The sequence below is a fragment of the Opisthocomus hoazin genome, chromosome 7, assembly GCF_030867145.1.
Source record: "Opisthocomus hoazin isolate bOpiHoa1 chromosome 7, bOpiHoa1.hap1, whole genome shotgun sequence".
In the NCBI taxonomy this organism is placed as follows: domain Eukaryota; kingdom Metazoa; phylum Chordata; class Aves; order Opisthocomiformes; family Opisthocomidae; genus Opisthocomus; species Opisthocomus hoazin.
The window spans coordinates 2,122,370-2,139,951 of NC_134420.1; the positions used below are offsets into that span (position 1 = coordinate 2,122,370).

General features: G+C 67.2%; 4 protein-coding genes and 1 long non-coding RNA gene across 7 annotated transcripts; 1 reads left to right on the forward strand and 4 right to left on the reverse strand.

Annotated features, from left to right (window-relative positions):
- Window positions 1-422: 422 nt before the first annotated feature.
- ZP1 (zona pellucida glycoprotein 1) lies at window positions 423-4,224 on the reverse strand. Its single transcript, XM_075426342.1, has 11 exons — window positions 4,071-4,224; window positions 3,735-3,856; window positions 2,387-3,652; window positions 2,115-2,250; window positions 1,799-1,983; window positions 1,600-1,697; window positions 1,342-1,469; window positions 1,085-1,274; window positions 847-997; window positions 613-697; window positions 423-529 (listed from the first exon to the last, which is right to left on the reverse strand). Exons 1-11 carry the CDS (start codon window positions 4,222-4,224, stop codon window positions 423-425), a joined length of 2,622 nt encoding a protein of 873 aa, XP_075282457.1.
- A 625-nt stretch (window positions 4,225-4,849) lies between these two features.
- On the reverse strand, window positions 4,850-8,214 carry LOC104328517 (acyl-coenzyme A amino acid N-acyltransferase 2). Its single transcript, XM_075425842.1, has 4 exons — window positions 7,913-8,214; window positions 6,891-7,360; window positions 6,543-6,745; window positions 4,850-5,529 (listed from the first exon to the last, which is right to left on the reverse strand). Exons 2-4 carry the CDS (start codon window positions 7,351-7,353, stop codon window positions 4,942-4,944), a joined length of 1,254 nt encoding a protein of 417 aa, XP_075281957.1. The 5' UTR covers window positions 7,354-7,360; window positions 7,913-8,214; the 3' UTR covers window positions 4,850-4,941.
- A 639-nt stretch (window positions 8,215-8,853) lies between these two features.
- On the reverse strand, window positions 8,854-11,561 carry CCDC86 (coiled-coil domain containing 86). Its single transcript, XM_075426198.1, has 4 exons — window positions 11,331-11,561; window positions 9,953-10,082; window positions 9,362-9,436; window positions 8,854-9,072 (listed from the first exon to the last, which is right to left on the reverse strand). Exons 1-4 carry the CDS (start codon window positions 11,528-11,530, stop codon window positions 8,953-8,955), a joined length of 525 nt encoding a protein of 174 aa, XP_075282313.1. The 5' UTR covers window positions 11,531-11,561; the 3' UTR covers window positions 8,854-8,952.
- A 124-nt stretch (window positions 11,562-11,685) lies between these two features.
- Window positions 11,686-12,423, forward strand: LOC142361996 (uncharacterized). The gene is made up of 2 exons (XR_012764577.1): window positions 11,686-11,877; window positions 11,966-12,423. It is a non-coding gene; the product is annotated as an uncharacterized LOC142361996 (long non-coding RNA).
- A 490-nt stretch (window positions 12,424-12,913) lies between these two features.
- Window positions 12,914-15,633, reverse strand: LOC142361995 (membrane-spanning 4-domains subfamily A member 15-like). Of its 3 annotated transcripts, none has more exons than XM_075426738.1 (7): window positions 15,535-15,633; window positions 15,205-15,375; window positions 14,819-14,938; window positions 14,572-14,628; window positions 13,509-13,664; window positions 13,235-13,354; window positions 12,914-13,104 (listed from the first exon to the last, which is right to left on the reverse strand). In XM_075426738.1, exons 2-7 carry the CDS (start codon window positions 15,370-15,372, stop codon window positions 13,096-13,098), a joined length of 630 nt encoding a protein of 209 aa, XP_075282853.1. In that variant the 5' UTR covers window positions 15,373-15,375; window positions 15,535-15,633; the 3' UTR covers window positions 12,914-13,095. The 3 variants fall into 3 exon arrangements, with proteins under 3 accessions (XP_075282853.1, XP_075282854.1, XP_075282855.1); XM_075426739.1 differs by having other exon boundaries at window positions 15,573-15,617; XM_075426740.1 differs by lacking the exon at window positions 14,572-14,628.
- Between the last annotated feature and the right edge of the window lie 1,949 nt (window positions 15,634-17,582).

Consider the following 17,582-nt stretch of genomic DNA (forward strand, 5'->3'; position numbering starts at 1 on the left):
GATTTGTTGGTTTAGTTTCCTCCTTTTCCCGTTCTGTGCACGTGTGTTTTGGCTTTAGATTCGGCTCTGTGGTTGGGACTGGTTATAACTGGTTGTAACTGGTGTAACCCCAGCGTTGGGGGGCCGGGATGGCGACGAGGATGTTGGGGGGGGGGGCTGTGCAGGTTTTGTAAGCCGTTACCTAGTTTGGTTATGAAAATAAAGAACCGTTGGCCGTAGCGCTGCGCGCCAGCCCCTGTCGTGCAGCCTGGGGGGGGTGTGGGTGCTGCCGGGATGGGGACAGGGACCCCCCCGGGGACAAAGCACCCCCGCCTCGAGCCGCGCTAGGCACTGGTTTATTTTTCTGGCCGGAGCAAGAGGAGGAGGAGGAGGCAGAGCGACTCGGCCCTGCGCTGAAGAGCGCTCCCCCAGCGCCTTCGGCCTCACCCTCGCCGCAGCGCGGGGACCTTCGGGAAGACGACGCGGCCCCGGGAGCTGGCCCTGCCCGCGGCCCCTGCTGTCCTCCCGGCCCCCGCAGCCCGCCGCACCCCTGCGGAGTGGCAGGGCTTGGGTGGGGGGTCCCGAGGCGGGCAGGGGTCCCCCAGCCCGGGCAGCCCCCCCCCCCAGACCTACGCGAAGGCAGCCCCAGCTGGCAGGAGGGCCGGCAGGGCTCGGGCTGGGCGAGGTGGCAGACCGAGGCGCTGCAGGAGATGTACACCTGGAAGGCAGGGATGGAGTGGCCGTGGAGAAGACCCTCCCAAATCCCAGGGAAGCCCCCTCCCCACCCCGAAACCATCCCAGCACACCGCGGCAGGGGTGGGGTTGGGCGGGGGGGGGGTTTGGGGGGCTCGGCGGCCCCCCCCTCACCTCTCCCTCCAGCACGGCCATGGAGGGCGGCTCGACGAAGGCGAAGGTGGAGATGACAAAGCGCTGGTAGTGGCTGGGGAAGGGGACCTGCGGCGAGGCCGGCCCCACCGGCACCAGCTGCGTCCTGTAGTTGTCCCCCATGAAGGGGCACCTGGGCGCGCGAGAAGGACCCTCGCTCGGCGCCGGTGACCCCCCCCTCACCCCACCTCGGTGCCATCCTCCCGTGTCCTGCGCTCACCCATCCACCAGTATGGGCCACTGGGGCTCGGCCGCCGCATTGGGACTGGGGGACGCCCAGCAGTGGTGCAGGACCAGCACCAGGTTGGGGTCCGTCTTCTGCAGGAGGCGAACCTCCACGTAGATGGGGTCCCGCAGCACCCTCACCAAGGGGTAGTCGCCGGCGGGGTGGTAGGAGCTGTAGCTCTCATCTACGGGAAGGGCGAGGGGCTGAGCGGGCTGAGGGTGGGGGGCACGGCGAGGTGGGGGGCTGCTCACCGGTGGCGATGCGCAGCTGGAACCCCAGCGGGCCCGGCATGGCCAGGGGGACCGCGGTGGGGGGCACGGCCACCTCCATGCGGAGCGGGAGGAGGTCGCTGGCATTGTAGATGCAGCGAGCTTGGAGGCTGCGGGGAGCAGAGCTGGGCTGGGTGCTCCCCGCGGCGTCGGGGGTCCCCAGTCCCGGCAGGAGGGGGGGAGCCGGGTGGGCTTTGCCGAGGGGGGGGTCCTGGCTCTCTTCCGGGCTTCACCCCTCACATGTAGATGCTGTCCCGCGTGATGGAGCCGCGGGAGGACCCCTGGACGTCGATGGTGGAGATCAGCTGGTTCTCGTAGATCAACCGGTCCTCGATCACCTGCGGTGGACACGTCGAGGGGGTCCCGGTCCCCACCGAGCGGCTGGGGGGGGTCTCAGGGTGGCAGCGGCGGCGTGGGGAGGGGGGGGTCGCATCCCTACCTGGACGGTGGTGCCGCACTGCGTGACGGGGAAGCGGAACATGACGAAGGTCTCGGTCACCCGGAGGGGCTCGCAGCCGGGCTGGGCGTTGGCGAGGCGCACGCTGTCCAGGTTGTAGGGCTGGGTGGCGAGACCCCGCGGCACCACCAGGACGAAGTGCCCGTCCAGGAGGCACTGCACGGTGGCTGTGACAACCAGGCAGCCACCCCGCCATCGCCGTCAGCCTCAGCGAGAGGACGGGGACCCCCCACCCTTGGCACCCAAGGCGGTGGGCGACGCGGCGTCGCCGGGACCCCCCCTCATCTGAGCATCCTACCGGTGTTGGCGTAGTAACAGGGGGCCACGCGGTCCATGTCGTCGTAGCAGCACCCCGCCTGCGTGCACGCGTCCGGGCCCTGCGCCGCCACGCACGGCATCCTCCCCACCGAGACCTGGCACTGCTCCCGCGTCGGCTGCGTGCCTGGATAGCGGGGGGACAGCACCCTGAGCACCCCCCCTGCCCGCCCCGAGCATCCCCTCACTGCCACCCGCCGCTCCGGGGACGGGGAGCACCCAGCCCCGGCTGCCCGCCTCTATTTGCCCCCTCGCTGGCTTACCTGCCCCCGCCGAGGGGTAGAAGAGAGCCGTGGATTGCAGCAGACCGGGTTGGGATTGAAGCCCGGGATGCAGCAAGCCAGGCTGGGCTTGGGGCTGCACCCCGGGGCGCACCAGTCCCAACTGGGGCTGAGCCTGCAGTCCAGGGCGTATCCAACCCGGTCGGGACTGGAGCCCTGGGCGCACCAGACCCGGTCGGGGATGGCTGGGAGGTACCAGCCCGGCTTGGCTCTGGAGCCCGGGGCGGAGGATTCCAGCCTGGGAGTGGGTCTGGAGGCTGGGGCGAGCCAAGCCCGACTGGCTCTGGGGCTGAGCCACCGGGCGGACGAATCCTGCTTGGGTCTGAGCACCAGCGTGCATCAAGCCAGGCTGGTTTTGAGGCACAAGCCCCGGGCGGAGGAGCCCTGGTCGGGGCTGAGCTCCGGGGTGCACCAAGCCCGGCTGGTTTGGGGTCTGAACCCCTGGGCGAAGGAGACCTGGTAGGGTTTGAGCCCCAGAGTGCACCAGCCCAGGTCGATTTTGGGTCTGAACTGGGCGAAGGAGCCCTGGCTGCGTTTGGGCTCCGGGATGCAGCAGCCCAGGCTGGTTTGGGGTCCAAACCCCTGGATGAAGGAGCCCTGGCTGGGTTTGGGATCCAGGGTGTAGGAACCCAGGCTGGTTTTGGGTCTGAACCCTTGGGTGAAGGAGCCCTGGCTGGGTTTGGGATCCAGCGTGTAGGAACCCGGGCTGGTTTTGGGTCTGAACCCTTGGGTGAAGGAGCCCTGGCTGGGTCTGAGCCCCGGGGTGCAGCAGCCCAGGCTGGTTTTGAGCCCCAGGGTGTAGGAGCCCGGGCTGGTTTGGGGTCTGCACCCCTGGGTGAAGGAGCCCTGGCTGGGCTGGGGGCTGCACGCCCGGGCGTATCGAGCCCCAGTGAACCACGCCGGGTTGGGGCTGTGGGTGCACCAGCACCGGCTGGGTCCGAGCCACGGGGTGAACCTGCTCTGAGTGGGCTTGGGGAGCGAGCTGGGGTCCCGGGAGGGTGAGGGTGGATTGGGACACGTGGTGCAGGAGGCCAGGCTGGGACAGGGGGACGAGGACATTCCCCTGGGTGCGGTGGACGCTGTTGCCCCGGCCGGCCTGGTGCTCGGCGCGCGCGTTGCCGTCGGTGAGGACCTCGTAGTCCCCCGGCTTGGGGCAGGTCACGTTGACTTCGTAGGAGGCAGCCGGGACCCCACCAAGCAGCGTCTCCTCCAGCTGCACCCTCAGGACGTAGCGCTCGTCCTGCGGTGGGGCGGGAGGGACGGTCACCCCTTGCCCCACCGATGTGGAGTGGGGGGCTGCAGGTGGGACCGGGCCCCCTGACCTTCACCAGGACGTGGCAGCCCTCGTAGCCGGAGGAGAAGACGACGGCGCCGTCCGCCCCGGTGTTGAGCCAGTGGAGGCAGATGGAGCAGTTGGCCACGTCGAAGCGGGTGCCGAACTCATCTGCGGGGACACCACGGGCACGGGGGGGACGATGGGGAGCTGAGGTGCCCCCCCCACCCCCAGCAGCACACCCAGAGCTCCCTCCAGCCATGGGGCTCACCCCACCAAGGCGCAGCACCCCGGGGCGCTGGGGTTTTGGGGTAACCCCTGAGTGATCCAGGGGGGCAATGAGGGGGGGGGTCTCACCCACCTGACCCCCCACCCAACCACTCACCCATGACTTTGAAGCGGACGGTGCGGCCGCGGGTGGGGTACGCCAGCAGCTGCACGCCGTGCTCCCCGCAGTCGTAGCGGTACCGCAGGAGCGCGGCTCCCGGCCCCGGGGGCAAGAGCAGCAGCAGCAGGAGGAAGGAGCAGCTCCGTCCCATCGCGGCGGCGGTGGCCGGAGCACGGGGTTCTCCGTGGGTCGGTGGATTTATAGCCGGACACGGTGGGGGGGTGGGGGGGGGTCAGATGACCGGCACGGTGCTTGCCCAGGGCTCCTCGCTCCCCTGCCGCCGGTGACCTCGCTGCCCCCTGCCCCGTGGTCACCTGCCGTGGCCGGGCCATGGTGACCGGGGAGGAACCGGTTCAAAGCAACTGTCCCGGTGGCATCTGGGTGCCCCCACGGACACCCCGCTGCCAGGGCGGCCGCCGGACCGGGAGCTGGTGACGTCTGGGGACCGGGAATGGGACAGTTGTCCCCAAACCCCGTGCTGCAGAGGGGACCAAAAGTCCCTCGAAGGGCGGCGAGGAGTGCGGAGAAAACCCATGGCGTGGGGCCATGTGTCCCCATGCTGCCCCCTACACCCAGCCATCACCTTCCTCGGCTCCGGGGGTCCTCCCGGAGGACCGGGTGGGATGTCCCCAGTCACCCCCACCCTCGGGGTCCCCGCAGGAAGGTGAAGGGGGACCCGGCTGCGGTCAAGGCACGCAACGAAAAGCCGGCGCCCCGGGGATGGGGATGCCTCGTGGGAGCTCGGCGTTCCCAGGGGAAAAGCTGGAAAACCTGGGAAAACTGCCCGGGTGCACTTTATTGAGGGGGGCGAGAGGCCTGGGGGCAGCCCCTTTCCCACCCCCCAACTTCTCCGGCCCCCCCGCAGCCGTCACAGCTTCATGGCGGCGGCGGAGCCCAGGTGGAGCTCCAAGAACTGGACGATCTCCTGCCACGAGTGCTCCTGGGCCTTGGCGTGGGGTTGGGCTTCTCCTCCCCACACCACCGGTCTCGGGGTGCCCCGGATGCTGGAGATGCTGCAGAGGGGCGAGCCGGGGGGCTCGATCAGGTGCCCGGCCCCGGGGTAGGAGAGCAGACGGCAGCTCTCCGGCGGCATCCGCGCCATGGCCAGCTCGGCAAAGAGCTTGCTGTTGAAGCTGCGGTCGGATTCCCCCACCACGAAGAGGACCTTGCCCCGGATCTTCTCGGCCGGGATGGCCGAGGCACCGTAGGCGGGGTCCCGGGGGTCGGCAAAGATGGCCGAGTTGTCCAAGGCCCCCAGCTCCGTGAAGATGACGCGCTCGGTGTAGTAGGGGATGGGGGGGATGCGGAGGTCCTTGTAGACCAGAGGGTTGCCGTGGAGGAAGGCCGTGCCGTTGATCCACACCGTGGCCACCACCTGCGGCAGGAAGGCGGCCATGGCCAGGGCCACCTCCGCTCCTTTGGAGACGCCGACAACGCCCAGGCCGGGGCCTCGCACCTGCAGCGGGGGAGAAGCGGAGCCAGCTGGCAGCACCGCTCACCGGGACGTCACCAGGATGTCACCAGGATGTCCCCGGTCACGAGGACAACCCGCTCGCTGGGACATCCCTCGTCTCCAGGACACCCTGCTCACTGGGACATCCTCCGGCACCAGGACATCTCGCTCGCTGGGGCATCACTGGTCACCAGGAGATCCTGGTCATCAGGATGTCCCCAGTCATGAGGACAACCCACTCACTAGGACATCCCTGGTCACCAGGATATCCTTAGGCACCAGGACATCTCGCTCACTGGGGCATCTCTGGTCGCCAGGAGATCCTGGTCATTGGGATGGCCTCAGACACCGGGACATCCCTGCTTGCTGGGACGTCCCTGGTCATCAGGACACCCTGCTCACTGGAATGTCCCCAGTCACTAGGACATCCAGCTCACCAAGGTATCCCTAGTCACCAGGACATCTCTGCTCACCAGGTGGGATGTCCCCAGTCACCAGGACATCCCTGCTCACCAGGACATCTCTGGTCACCAGGACATCCCTGCTCACCGGGTGGGATGTCCCCAGTCACCAGGACATCCCTGCTCACCAGGACATCTCTGGTCACCAGGACATCTTGCTCTTTGCAATGTCCCCAGTCACTGGGACATCTCTGGTCACCAGGACATCCTGCTCACCAAGACATCACTGGTCACCAGGACATCCCTGGTCACCGGGTGGGACGTCCCCGGTCACCAGGATGTCCCCAGTCACCAGGACATCCCTGGTCACCAGGACATCCTGCTCACCAAGACATCACTGGTCACCAGGACATCCCTGGTCACCGGGTGGGATGTCCGGGGTCACCAGGACGTCCCCAGTCACCAGGACGTCCCCAGTCACCAGGACATCCCTGGTCACCAGGACAATACCTGCCCACCAGTACATCCCTCTCACTGGGACGTCCCCAGGACATCCCTGCTCACCGGGACGTCCCTGCTCGCAGGGGCCACCCACCGCCACGCCGCGGGGCTCACCTTGGGGTGCCGGAGGAGCACCTCGACCGCCTCCTCGAAGTACTCCATGTCGAGCTGGGCCAGGGTGCGGGGCAGGTCCTCGTAGGCGAAGAAGGCCAGCGCCAGCACGGCGAAGCCCCGGCTGGCCAGCAGCCCCGCACGGAACTCGATGAGGCCGCCCGCGCCCCCAAACAGGTCGATCACCCCGGGGAAGGGTCCCGGTCCTGCCGGCACCCAAGACACCGTCACCGACGGGGGAGAGGAGCCGCCGGTGCCACCCCACGCCCCGAGGGTCCCGCCTGGCTCCCGGGGGTAGCCCCGAAGGGCCGAGGCTGGACGCCCCGGGGTTCCCCGCGCCCCGTTTCTCACCGGGCGGCAAGAAGAGAGCCCCGCGGACCCTGCCCTCCCGGACGGGCACCCGTTGCACGCCGGGCCCCACGTACCACCGCTCGGCCTCGCAGGAGGCCAGCGGCCGGTCCTGGGGCGCGGTGGCCAAGCAGACGCCATCGAAGACCTCGAGGTGGATGAGGAAGGGGCTGCCGGCCACGTCCCTCTTGACCAGGCGTCGGAAGAGGGAATCGGGCTGCAGGAACCAGAAGAGCCCCATGGGGCAGACGCCGGTGTAGCTGCCCCCCAAGGCGGCATGGCGGCCGGGGTCGACCTCGCCGGCGGCGTCGGCTCGGAAGAAGGCGCGAGCCTGGAAGCGCTCGCCGTGCTCGTCGGTCAGCGAGGCCCGCAGGGTGACGAGCTGCGAGGGGGACAGGCCCCTCGCCCGCAGCCGCACCGGCCGGTCGGCCAGCGAGGACCGCGGCGTCACCGTCACCTCCGCCATGGTGCGCCTGGGGATGGAGATGAGCATCACCCACCTCGTGCCGAGCGCGCTGCTGGGGCGTCACCCGAGCGGGGAGGGGGCTGCTTGGTGGCCCGCCGTGGGCTGGGGGCTGTCTCCAGGGAGCCTAACGAGGGGTCACAGGACTTGGGGAGGGCGCAATGGGGTCTGCAGCCCAGCTGGTGCCCCCCTCCCTGAGGACACCGTGCCCCTCCCTGGCACTTCAACACAGACCCCCCCCCAGCAGCAGGGACCCCCGCAAAGACCCCTTTTGCCCCGGCGTCCCCAGCACCCACTGTCCCCTCTCCCCACCCTGATCAGGGTAAGGGGTCCGGGGCGAGCGGGGGGCAGGGGCTACAGCCCCCCCGGTCCCGTGCACACCCCGATTCCCCTCCGCGCGGCGGAGCAGGCAGCGGGCAGGGAGCCCGGCGAGGCGCTGGCAACCGCCCAAGCCAGGAGACACAGAGTTCACCCAGGCGCTCCCCACCGGGAAAGCACCCCCCCCCCCCCCCCCCCCCCCCCGCCCCGAAGCCCCCGGGATGGGCTCCAAGCCCCCTCTTACCCGGCCACGGCCCTGGGGAGGGAGTGGGTGGGAGAGGCGAGGCTCTCCCTGCCCTACGCTCCCGCTTTTATGGCCCGGGGCAATCATTAACCGGGGTAGTGGCGAGGGCAAAGCCCTCCTGCCCCGTGACCCCGGCCAGGGTGGCAGCCGCCCCACGGCTCCGCTGCACCCCACAGCTCCCGCCAGGCCACCCCCTCCATGGGGGCTGCCCTGGGGGTGAGTGGGAACCCCCCCCCCCAGTTCTGAGTCGGTGGGGGCAACGGGGAGCTCTGCCCACGCCGTCCATGCCCCCAGCCTCCCGCGCCGTTGATGTTGGAGGTCCCTTCCAACCCAAACCGTCCCGTGATTCCGATTCCCCGCTCTCCGCACTGGAAGGGCTCACCCCCCACCCCAGAGCCCCCCCCGTTCGCTCACCCTCAGCCCCCCGCCCTGCTGCTCTGGCTCCCAGCAGCCCGAGGACGCAGCCCTGAAACTGGGAAGTGCAAAGGGGCGCTTACAAAGCAAGAAAAACCACCAGGAAGGTGAAGAGCCCCCAGTTCCTTCCAACCCCCTCCCAGCACCCCCAGAGAAGGGTGATGGGGGGGCTGTGCTGCACCGCAGCCCCCCCCTTCGTGACAAACTCCAGTGCCCCTTCCCAGGGGGACAAGACGACGAAGAAGGGGAGCTTCAGGAAACGAGGGGCCACAGCCCTCTGCGACCCCAGGAACGCCCTGAGCGGAAGCCACCAGCCCCCCCCAAGCCGCTGGAAGCCAGTCTGGCTCAGTCCCTACTCATTTTTATAAAGAAAAAGCAGATTTGGGCAAATTGAGAAGATCTTCCAGCCCTCGGCCGACTTGCCAGGGCAAGGGGGGATCCGCAGCTGGTTCCTGCGGGCCGTGGAGCTGCGTAACCCGCCCCAGCTCCATCCTGCTGTCCGTCCAACGCCGAGGGCCAAGGCAGCGACTCCCGCCCGCCGAGCCGAGGAAAAGCCCCCGGAGAGGAGCGGGAGCAGCAGAAATCCCGGCTGCCAGGCCGGGCACGGCCGTGCCCCGTCTCCCGTCTCACTGTGCGGCTGCTTTGTGCCGCGCGGGCGCCTTCTGGAGCAGGGCCAGCGTGTCCCGCTTCTCCACCCGCCGCAGCTGCTTCTTCTTCGCCCGCTTGAGCTTCAGCGGGTTCCGGATCTGGATGGAGGGTGGGGGGAGAGAGGGGGGGCTTTTGATTCCTTTGACGTATCGCCCCTAACGCGGCCTCACCTCTGGTTTTCTCGAGTTTGGAGGAGCAGCCACCCCCTAGCCCACCCTGCAGGACCCCGGCTGCCTGTTCAGCTGGGTTTGACCGGATTTCCCCAGTCCTCCCAGTGCTGCCCACAGCCTCCTTCAAAGGAGGAGCCAGGGAGAGGATCCGGAGCAAGCGGGAGCGCGGTGCCCCGGGGTCTGCCGGCTCTGCCAGCTGCCCCCAGCCAGGACTCACCACTTGGACAATCTCCGCCTTCCGCTCGTTCTCCAGCCGCCGCTTCAGGTTCTCCTCCCGCCGCCGCTTCTTCTCCTGCGGGAGCAGCACCAAAACGGTCCCTGCAGGTCCCTCTCTCCGGGCCGAAACCCCACCAGCACCGACCCACGGGTGACGCCGACACCGGTCGGGGGGCTGCAGGGCTACGGCAGCGCTTCTCCCCGCTGCACGAGGCTTGAACCGACCGAGCGAGGCCGTTCCGAGCCCGCACGACCCTCGCAGCCGGGATTTGGCAGGACAACAGGGAATTCACCGTGCTGGTGACCACAGCCAGTGGGGTTTGCGCTCGCCACGGGGCAGGGAGGGCTCTGCCACGGCCCCGAAGCCCGGGATGCGGGCAGAGACACGGGGCTGTGTACGGAGAGAGGTGGGAAGTCTCCGCTCACGGCCCTGAGCTCGCCCTGGCGAAGGGAGCGGGCAGCTCCAGCCGACGGCCGGGACAGCGGAGCCGCCGGCTGCCCCACGAGCACGGTCGCTGCCCCACGGAGACGGAAGGCGCGGAGGGGCTGGGCGACGTTGCCTGCGGGGTGCTGAGCTCCCGAGCCCCGTTACCTCTCGCTCTCTCCATTTCCCCTCCTGCAGCTGCCGTGCCAGGTCCTGGACGAGCTTCTTCTCCTGCCGTTCCTTCATCTTCCGCGCCCAGGAGGTGCGGAGGGCCTTGTCCTGGATCATGTGCGAGAACCTGAGCGGGGGGACGGGCCGTGTCAGCAGCCGGAGGAGGCAGAGCTGAGCCCCCCGCGGCTCACAGCAGCTTCCTCCCTTCCGAGCCATCTCCAAAAACTCCTGGGGCCAGAATTCTGCGAAATTCCCCCAGTTCAGAGGCTCCCCCAGCAGTCTCGGCCCCTCCAAACCTGCCCCCCAGCTCAGGACTCCCCCAGCGCAGCCCGATCCCCCCTAAAGTCCAGGGTAGCTCTGGAGACCCCTATGAACCACCCCCCACGGCCCCATCACAGCAGCCCTGCCCACCCCACACCACCCCTGAAACAGCCCCTTCCCCCCCAAAGACTGCTCCTAGCTCAAGAACCCAAAACAGCCCTGCCTCCACCACAGCCCCCCCTCAAAGCGCCTGCCCTGACCCTGCAGACCCCCCCAGAGACCTGACCCCCCCCAACCACCTGCCCTAACCCTGCAGACCCCCCCAGAGGCCTGACCCCCCCCAAACCACTGACCCTGACCCTCCAGACCCCTCCAGAGGCCTGATCCCCCCCAAACCACACGCCCTAACACTGAAGACTCCCCACAGAGCCCTGATCCCCCCCAAACCACCCGCCCCAACCCTGAAGACCCCCCCCCGAGGCCTGTCCCACCCCAAAGAGCCCACCCTGACCCTGCAGAGCCCCCCAGAGGCCTGACCCACCCCAAAGCGCCTCCAACCTGACACTAGAGACCCCCTCAGAGCCCTGACCCCCCAAAACCGCCCGTACCGACCCTGAAGACCCACCCCAGAGGTCTGACCCCCCCCAACCACCTGCCCTAACCCTGCAGACCCACCCAGAGGCCTGACCCACCTCAAAGCGCCTCCTTCTCGACACTAGAGACCCCCCCAGAGGCCTGACCCCCCCCAAACTGCCCACCCCGACCCTGAAGACCCCCCCCAGAGGCCTGTCCCACCCCCAACCGCCCGCCCTGACCCTGAAGACTCCCCCCAGAGGCCTGACCCCCCCCCAGATCACCCACCCTGACCCTGCAGACCCCCCCGGAGGCCTGACCTCCCCCCAAACCGCCCGCCCCGCCCCTGCAAACCCCCCAGAGGCCTGATCCCCCCTCTCAAAGCGCCTCCACCCCGACACTAGAGACCCCCACAGAGCTCTGACCCCTCAAACCGCCCGCCCCAACCCTCAAGGCCCCCCCAGAGACCTGACTCCCCCCAAACCGCCCGCCCCGACCCTGCAGACCCCCCAGAGGCCTGATCCCCCACCCCCGCGCCCACCTCTTCTTGCCGGGGTCCTTCCACACCCGCCCCGATTTGGGCCTGCCCCGCGGGATCGTCACCACCGCCGCCGCTTCCTTTCGCTTCTTGGCGGCTTTCCGACGCCGCCGGGCCGGGACCGTGGCCGGAGCTGGGACCGGGGCCGCCCCGCCGGACTCCTCGGGATCGGGCCCCGGGGCCGCCCCGCTCTCCCCCACCATCCTCCACGCGGCCCCTTCCCCGCCGGCGCCGCTCGATGACGTCAGAGAGGCGCCGCGCCGCCGCCGCTCTGCGCATGCTCAGAGCGGAAGACGAAACCCCGGCCGCCATTTTAGTGTCGGGCAGCACTTCCCGCCTCGCCGACGGCGCCAGGCGGAGGCCGCCATGTTTGTGCCGGGCAGGGCCCGTTGTCGCGGCGGCCCGCGCCCGGTGCCCTCCACCCCACCCGGTGCAGGGGCCCTGCGAGTCGCCCCCCCCGCCCCCTGAGCGAAGAAGATGATTCGTGTCGAGTGCAAATGTTGTGCAGCTGTGGAAACCAGCATAGTGTGAAATAACCAAACCACATAAGGCATGGAAATGATACCTGTAAGAGTCAAATTTCCACTTCCCAGAGCGATTGTAATTAAACTGAACTAGATCTTTGCTGTTTTGAGCAGACAGGAAAGCTCTAAGATGGAGAGGCTCCTCCATAATTCTCCCCCAGACAGCTCGGCCTTGGGAGGGCAGAAGCACCAAGCTACAGAGAGAAAGAGGCACCAAGAGGGCAACGAGACCGGAGCCAAACAGCCTGGAAGGACGCGGGAGACATGATCTTAGAACGGAGTCTGCGCAGAAACAAAGGTCAACCAGTGGACGCTGGGATGAGGAGTATGAGCCTTCATCTTGAGACCCCCAGAGACCACCCGAGGACGCGAACAGACATGTGTGGAAGATATTACCATATGCTAATTCGTTCTTGGAAAAGTCATGAATATGCTAAGCATTTCTGGGAAATATAATGAAGATGTGTATTGTGATTGTATTTAACCTGTAATGCCAGGGTGTTTGGCGCGCACGTTGGGAGGAGACATCCCCCGTGTGCCCGGCGCTGCAATAAAAAAACACCTGCTTAATATCCCTCTGACTAATGAGTCTTCAACTCCGTCGTTTCACGGCATCAGAACGATGGACAGGATATCACAGAATCACAGAATGGTAGGGGTTGGAAGGGACTTCTGTGGGTCACCCAGTCCAACCCCCTGCCGAATGGGCTAACATACATCGCTTATGCAAGGCAAAGCCAAGTGTGCACGCGCGTGTAGGAAAAGGGCATTTAGAGGACACCGAGGAAGAAGAGACGCTTCATCCCGAAGACCACCAGAGGAACTATGAAGACCACCGACATCACGAGACGCACGCGTCAATACGTGGTGCCACGTAAGCACAGAGAATCGAAAGGAGGAGGAGACTTCGCGGAAACGAACAGCTTGGAGAGGATATAAAGAGCACCGATGCCATTAGAAGGTGCGCGTGTTGGCGGAGCAGCAACTCCCCGCGCGCCCGGCGCTGTTTGCTTGCTTTTGATTGCCTCAAATTTAATGAAGAAAGAGAGAATGCAAATGGCGTATTGTCATTCATAACAGGGGAGAGGCCTTTATTGGCGGCCAAAGGCCCAGGGCTGGGGCGGGGAGCCCGACGCCTGCGGCCAGCTCCACCGTCAAGCCCCAGGGAGGCTTCCCCGGGCTCCGGCACCTCGGCTGGGGCGTCCGGTGGTTCGTCACACGATGGCTGCGGGCTTGGCCGCCAGCTACAGCGCCTGGGAGAGGAAAAAGGGAGGAAAATCCCGCTTTTGGGGTCGTGAGGAGAGACCCTCCCCACCATAGGCCACCGGAGGAAAGAAAGAGTGATGCTCGAGTGATTTTTGGGGCGACCCCGGCCCCCCTCACCATGCGCGTGTAGTTGTGCTGCTTGACGGCGTTGTAGCCAAAGGCCAGGGCCGCCACCGCCGTGCAGAACTCCAGGAGGCAGAAGATGACGAAGATGGAATCCAGCCCGTTGCTCAGGAGCTGCGAGGAGCGGAGCGGAAGGGTCCGGCGGGTCCCGCGGGCTGGCAGCACCCCTCGTCCCCCCTCCCCTACCCGGCTGTCACCCCGTTTGCTCATCCCACGCAGCAACACGAGGATCAGACCTGCTGCCCTGGGCAGAACCTGGAGGCTTTACCTTGTTCTCAGCGTTGAAGCACCACTCGGCTTTCAGCTGGTACGGCGCGTTGGTCTCGCAGCTGGGGATGTCGCGAGTGATGGCCGTGGCGTGGATGAGAGCGGCCACCAGCGTGCTGAGGACGACCCCCGCGTTGACCACGCAGCAGGTCTTCACCTGCGTGGGTCACCTCGCATCGGCCATCGGCAGCTCCCGCCGGGAGGGTCACCGGGGAGGTGACGGCGTGGCCCCCGCCCGGCTGGAGACCCCCGCAAGGTGCCACAGAGCTGAGGGAGAGGCTGCTTGGGGCTTGCTTGTCTGAGCAGGGGCACCTCCGCGCTGGATTATTCAGCTCGGGTCAAATATAGAGAAACTATAGGGGACAGGAGCATCTCTCCTACGAGGAGAGGCTGAGGGAGCTGGGCTTGTTCAGCCTGGAGAAGAGAAGGCTGAGAGGGGACCTCATAAATGCTTATAAATATCTGCAGGATCAGGAGGATGGGGCCAGACTCTTTCCAGTGGTGCCCAGTGACAGGACAAGGGGCAACGGGCACAAACTGGAGCAGAGGAAGCTCCAGCTGAACATGAGGAAGAACTTCTTCCCTCTGAGGGTGACGGAGCCCTGGCCCAGGCTGCCCAGGGAGGCTGTGGAGTCTCCTTCTCTGGAGATCTTCAAGCCCCGCCTGGACGCGGTGCTGTGCAGCCTGCTCTGGGTGACCCTGCTTGGGCAGGGGATGGGACTGGGTGACCCACAGAGGTCCCTTCCAACCCCAGACATTCTGGGATTCTGTGAAACCACCCCGGGCAGCTGCCCTCCACGCCGCCTTTCCTCCCCGTCAGCCGAGAGTGACTCTGCCAGGCCCCAGGCACCTCGTGGAGACCCTGAAGCGTGAGGGCTTGCCCACCCTCTGCTCGACAGGGAGAAAACTGGGCCCCCCCTGAGGGCGAGCCAGCCCCTGGGTACCTCGCTGCAGACCCTGCGGGATGAGCCCAGGCTCGGGAGGGGTCCCACCACCCTCCGGAAGGGCAGAAGCAATGGGGGGACACCTTGTCCATCCCCCCTGGCCGTGGGGGACCCCCTTACCAGCAAGATGTTATCTCTTTTATCGCTTTCCACCAGCAGAGAGCCTGAGACCACGAGCTGCTCCGAAAGCAGAGGGAGGAGGGCGTCAGCAGCGAGGCACCCCTCCCTGTCACCCACCTCGCATGTCCCAACGCCCCTCTGGCCGCGAGCCGGGGCTCCACGCGCCCCCCCTCCGTCCCCAGAAGGTGTGGGTGTGAGAGGAGGTCCTGGTGACGTGGAGATCGAAGCCAGGCGCTTCCCGGCTTACCAGGAGCCCGAGCCAGAAGAAGATCCCGCTGGCCACGGGGAGGGAAGGGGTCCTGTGCTCTGACACCGTCAGGATGATCCCGAAGCAGATGTGGATGATCCCGGTGAAGATGTGGATGGTCTGGGGGAAGGACGGGGGAGAGCGATCCACCCGGTCACTCGGCCTGGCTGCCAGCACCGGCGAAGGACGGGTGTCACCGCTGCCGTGAGCCACGTCCCACCCCAGTCCCAATGTCCCGCGGTGCCTGGAAGGGACCGGGGACGGCTGGCTTGGCCATTCCCAAACGTCACCTCTGCCCCAGCCGAGGAGAACCTCACGTGGGGCAATGCCTGGGGGTTCTCAGCCCCCCGAGCTGCCCCGGGACACCCCGGGACGTCGTGTCTCACCCCCAGCGCCTTGGGCTGAGCCTTTCGGAAGCCTCTGACTTGAAACGACGTGGTGGGCACAGGCAACCCGGCGCCGGAGGTCAGCTGGGCCGCTCGGGGGTCTGTGGCCGGGATGACCTCCGTGATGATCCTCACCCCGCCGGAGTCGGTCACCGTGGTGGCCGCCATCGCCTGCGGGCAGAGCGGGGGCTGGGGACGCGGGGAAGCTGAAGGACCGGACCAGCTCCCACCCGTGGGACGTGTCCACGCCAGCGGTGATGCAAGAAGCACCCACACCCTCTTACGAGGGCGTCCATCCCGTGCCCCACACCTCACCCCCCACCCTGCTACCTCCTTCAGCCTGGGCTTGCCCTCCTCCTCCTCCTCACCGCGGCCGCCGTTAGCTGTCCCTTTGCTGCCCTTTGCTCCCCGCAGGAAGTTTGTCCATGGAAATCTCGCCGGGCCCCTCTTGCTCAACGAGGCGGCTTTGCCAAGGGAGGGGACGGAGGCTGCCAAAATGCCTCAGTCGAGGGTGGGGAGAGGGGCTTCGCCAGCCCGAGGTGGGCACCCCCTCCGCCACGGCCCCGGGGAAGGGCTTGGACGCTTGGATGCTCCGAGGAGGAGACCCCTGCCCACTCTTGAGCCGAGTCCTCTCCATCCCGGACGCTCGGCTCGGGCATCGTCTCCGCAATCAGCCACGTGCCAGCGCTGGCGGGGTTCCTAACGAGGCGCTCGGAAATTAATTTGGCTGCCCTCGTTAGGGCCGTACGAGGCGGCCAGCCCTGGCGGTTTCCCTCACAGGAAGAAAAAACGGAGCGGGACAGGACACAGCGCAAACTTTATAAACCCTGTTAGTCCATAAATGTCCGGAGGAAGCTGCTTTATTGCATTTTTTGTTTTCTTTGGGGTTCTCCCTTCGCGAGCGCCTCGACCCTGTGGGTCTGTCCCGGCGAGGACAGCCCACCCGCAGGAGCGAGCTCGGGGGGGCCGGCAGCGCGGCGTGCGGTGCCGGACGGCTGCGGCGGGAGCCGAAGGGAAAGGAGACGCCGTCGTTTCTGATCGGAAATGAGAGCTCAGCCTGGGAACGGAGCCACGGCACATGGCGAGGGGCTCCCGAGGGGCGAGCTCGGAGGCCCCTTCCTCCCTCCGCCGCCCGCCGCTCCCCAGCCCTGCCAGAAAACAGCGATTTCCTCCGTGGCTGCTGTCCCCCGTCCGCTGGCCAGGAGGGCTGGGACATTCCTGGACGTTGGTGGGACGCTGTGGGGCAGGATGCTGTGGGGCAGGATGCTGGGTGCCAGTCCCTTCCTCTCTCATCCTCATCCTCCCCTGAGCTCGGTCGGCACGGCTCCGGGAGCGAGAGGAAGGCGCTGGGGCTGGCAGTCACGGCTGTGGACCCCGCCTGGGTTTTTCCCCCCTCGGAGGCTGCCGATGCCCGGTGGAGCGACTTCTGGAAGAGCTTTTTCCTTGCCCTCAGCCCTGGAGGGAGCTGAGATTCCTGACTCGCTTCCAGAGCTCGGCGGAGACTTCCAGAGCTGGAGGGGGCCGCAGCAGCTCCCCCCCATCCCGGGGACAACCGGTGCCAAACCGGGAGGTCATGGGGACCGGCGGCATGGCCGGAGTTTGCAGAGGTGCCGGAGCGGAGCTGGCCGGTGCAGGACCACGCCGCAGAGCCGGGAGCGGGACCTCGGTGGGGGTCTCTGCTGTCCCCTGCCCCATTTTGGGTCCTCACACCCAAACGGTTTCCCGAGCTCCTCGTCCGTCGGGAGCGCGGTCGGTCGGAAATTTTCGGGCTCACCCACGTCCCCCATCCCACGGTGGGAAACGTCAAGCTGCTGCCCCATCCCGCCCCGAGGTGTTCCTCCACCCCGCAGCCCCCGCCGGGGAGCGAGCCTTCGGCCTCGTAAAGAGCCGGCGCAGCGTTCCAGGATAAACAGGGAGGTGGATGAGGTCCAACCTCACCGCTCTCCCGACGCCTCTGAGCCTCGAATCGCTGCTGGTGACTGGGCAGCGCGTCTCTCCGGGGGGTTCCTGACCCCCCTGGCGCTAACGAGTCCCGCGCCGGCTGGGAGCTCGTTCCGACCCCGGGGTGGGGAACGCTTAAGCACCCGTGGAAATGCTGGGATCCCCTCTTTGGCCTCGGTACGGGCAGGGTGTCCTCCGGCACTCGCGACGGCTCGCGTTCCCAGCCGCCGCGGTGGATTTCCTCCCAAATCCGCCTTTTCGGACGCCCGGAGCTGCCGCCTTTCAGGCAGAAACAGCCGTGACCGCCCTCGGCCCCGCAGCCGGGCGAGCAAAACCCCTTCCTGAGCGAGAGAAAGCGCTTTTCCCTTCCCAAATAAAGCCGGGTCCAGCTGGGGGATGGCGGGAACCCAAGGTAGGATGTTGGGATTTCTTCTGGA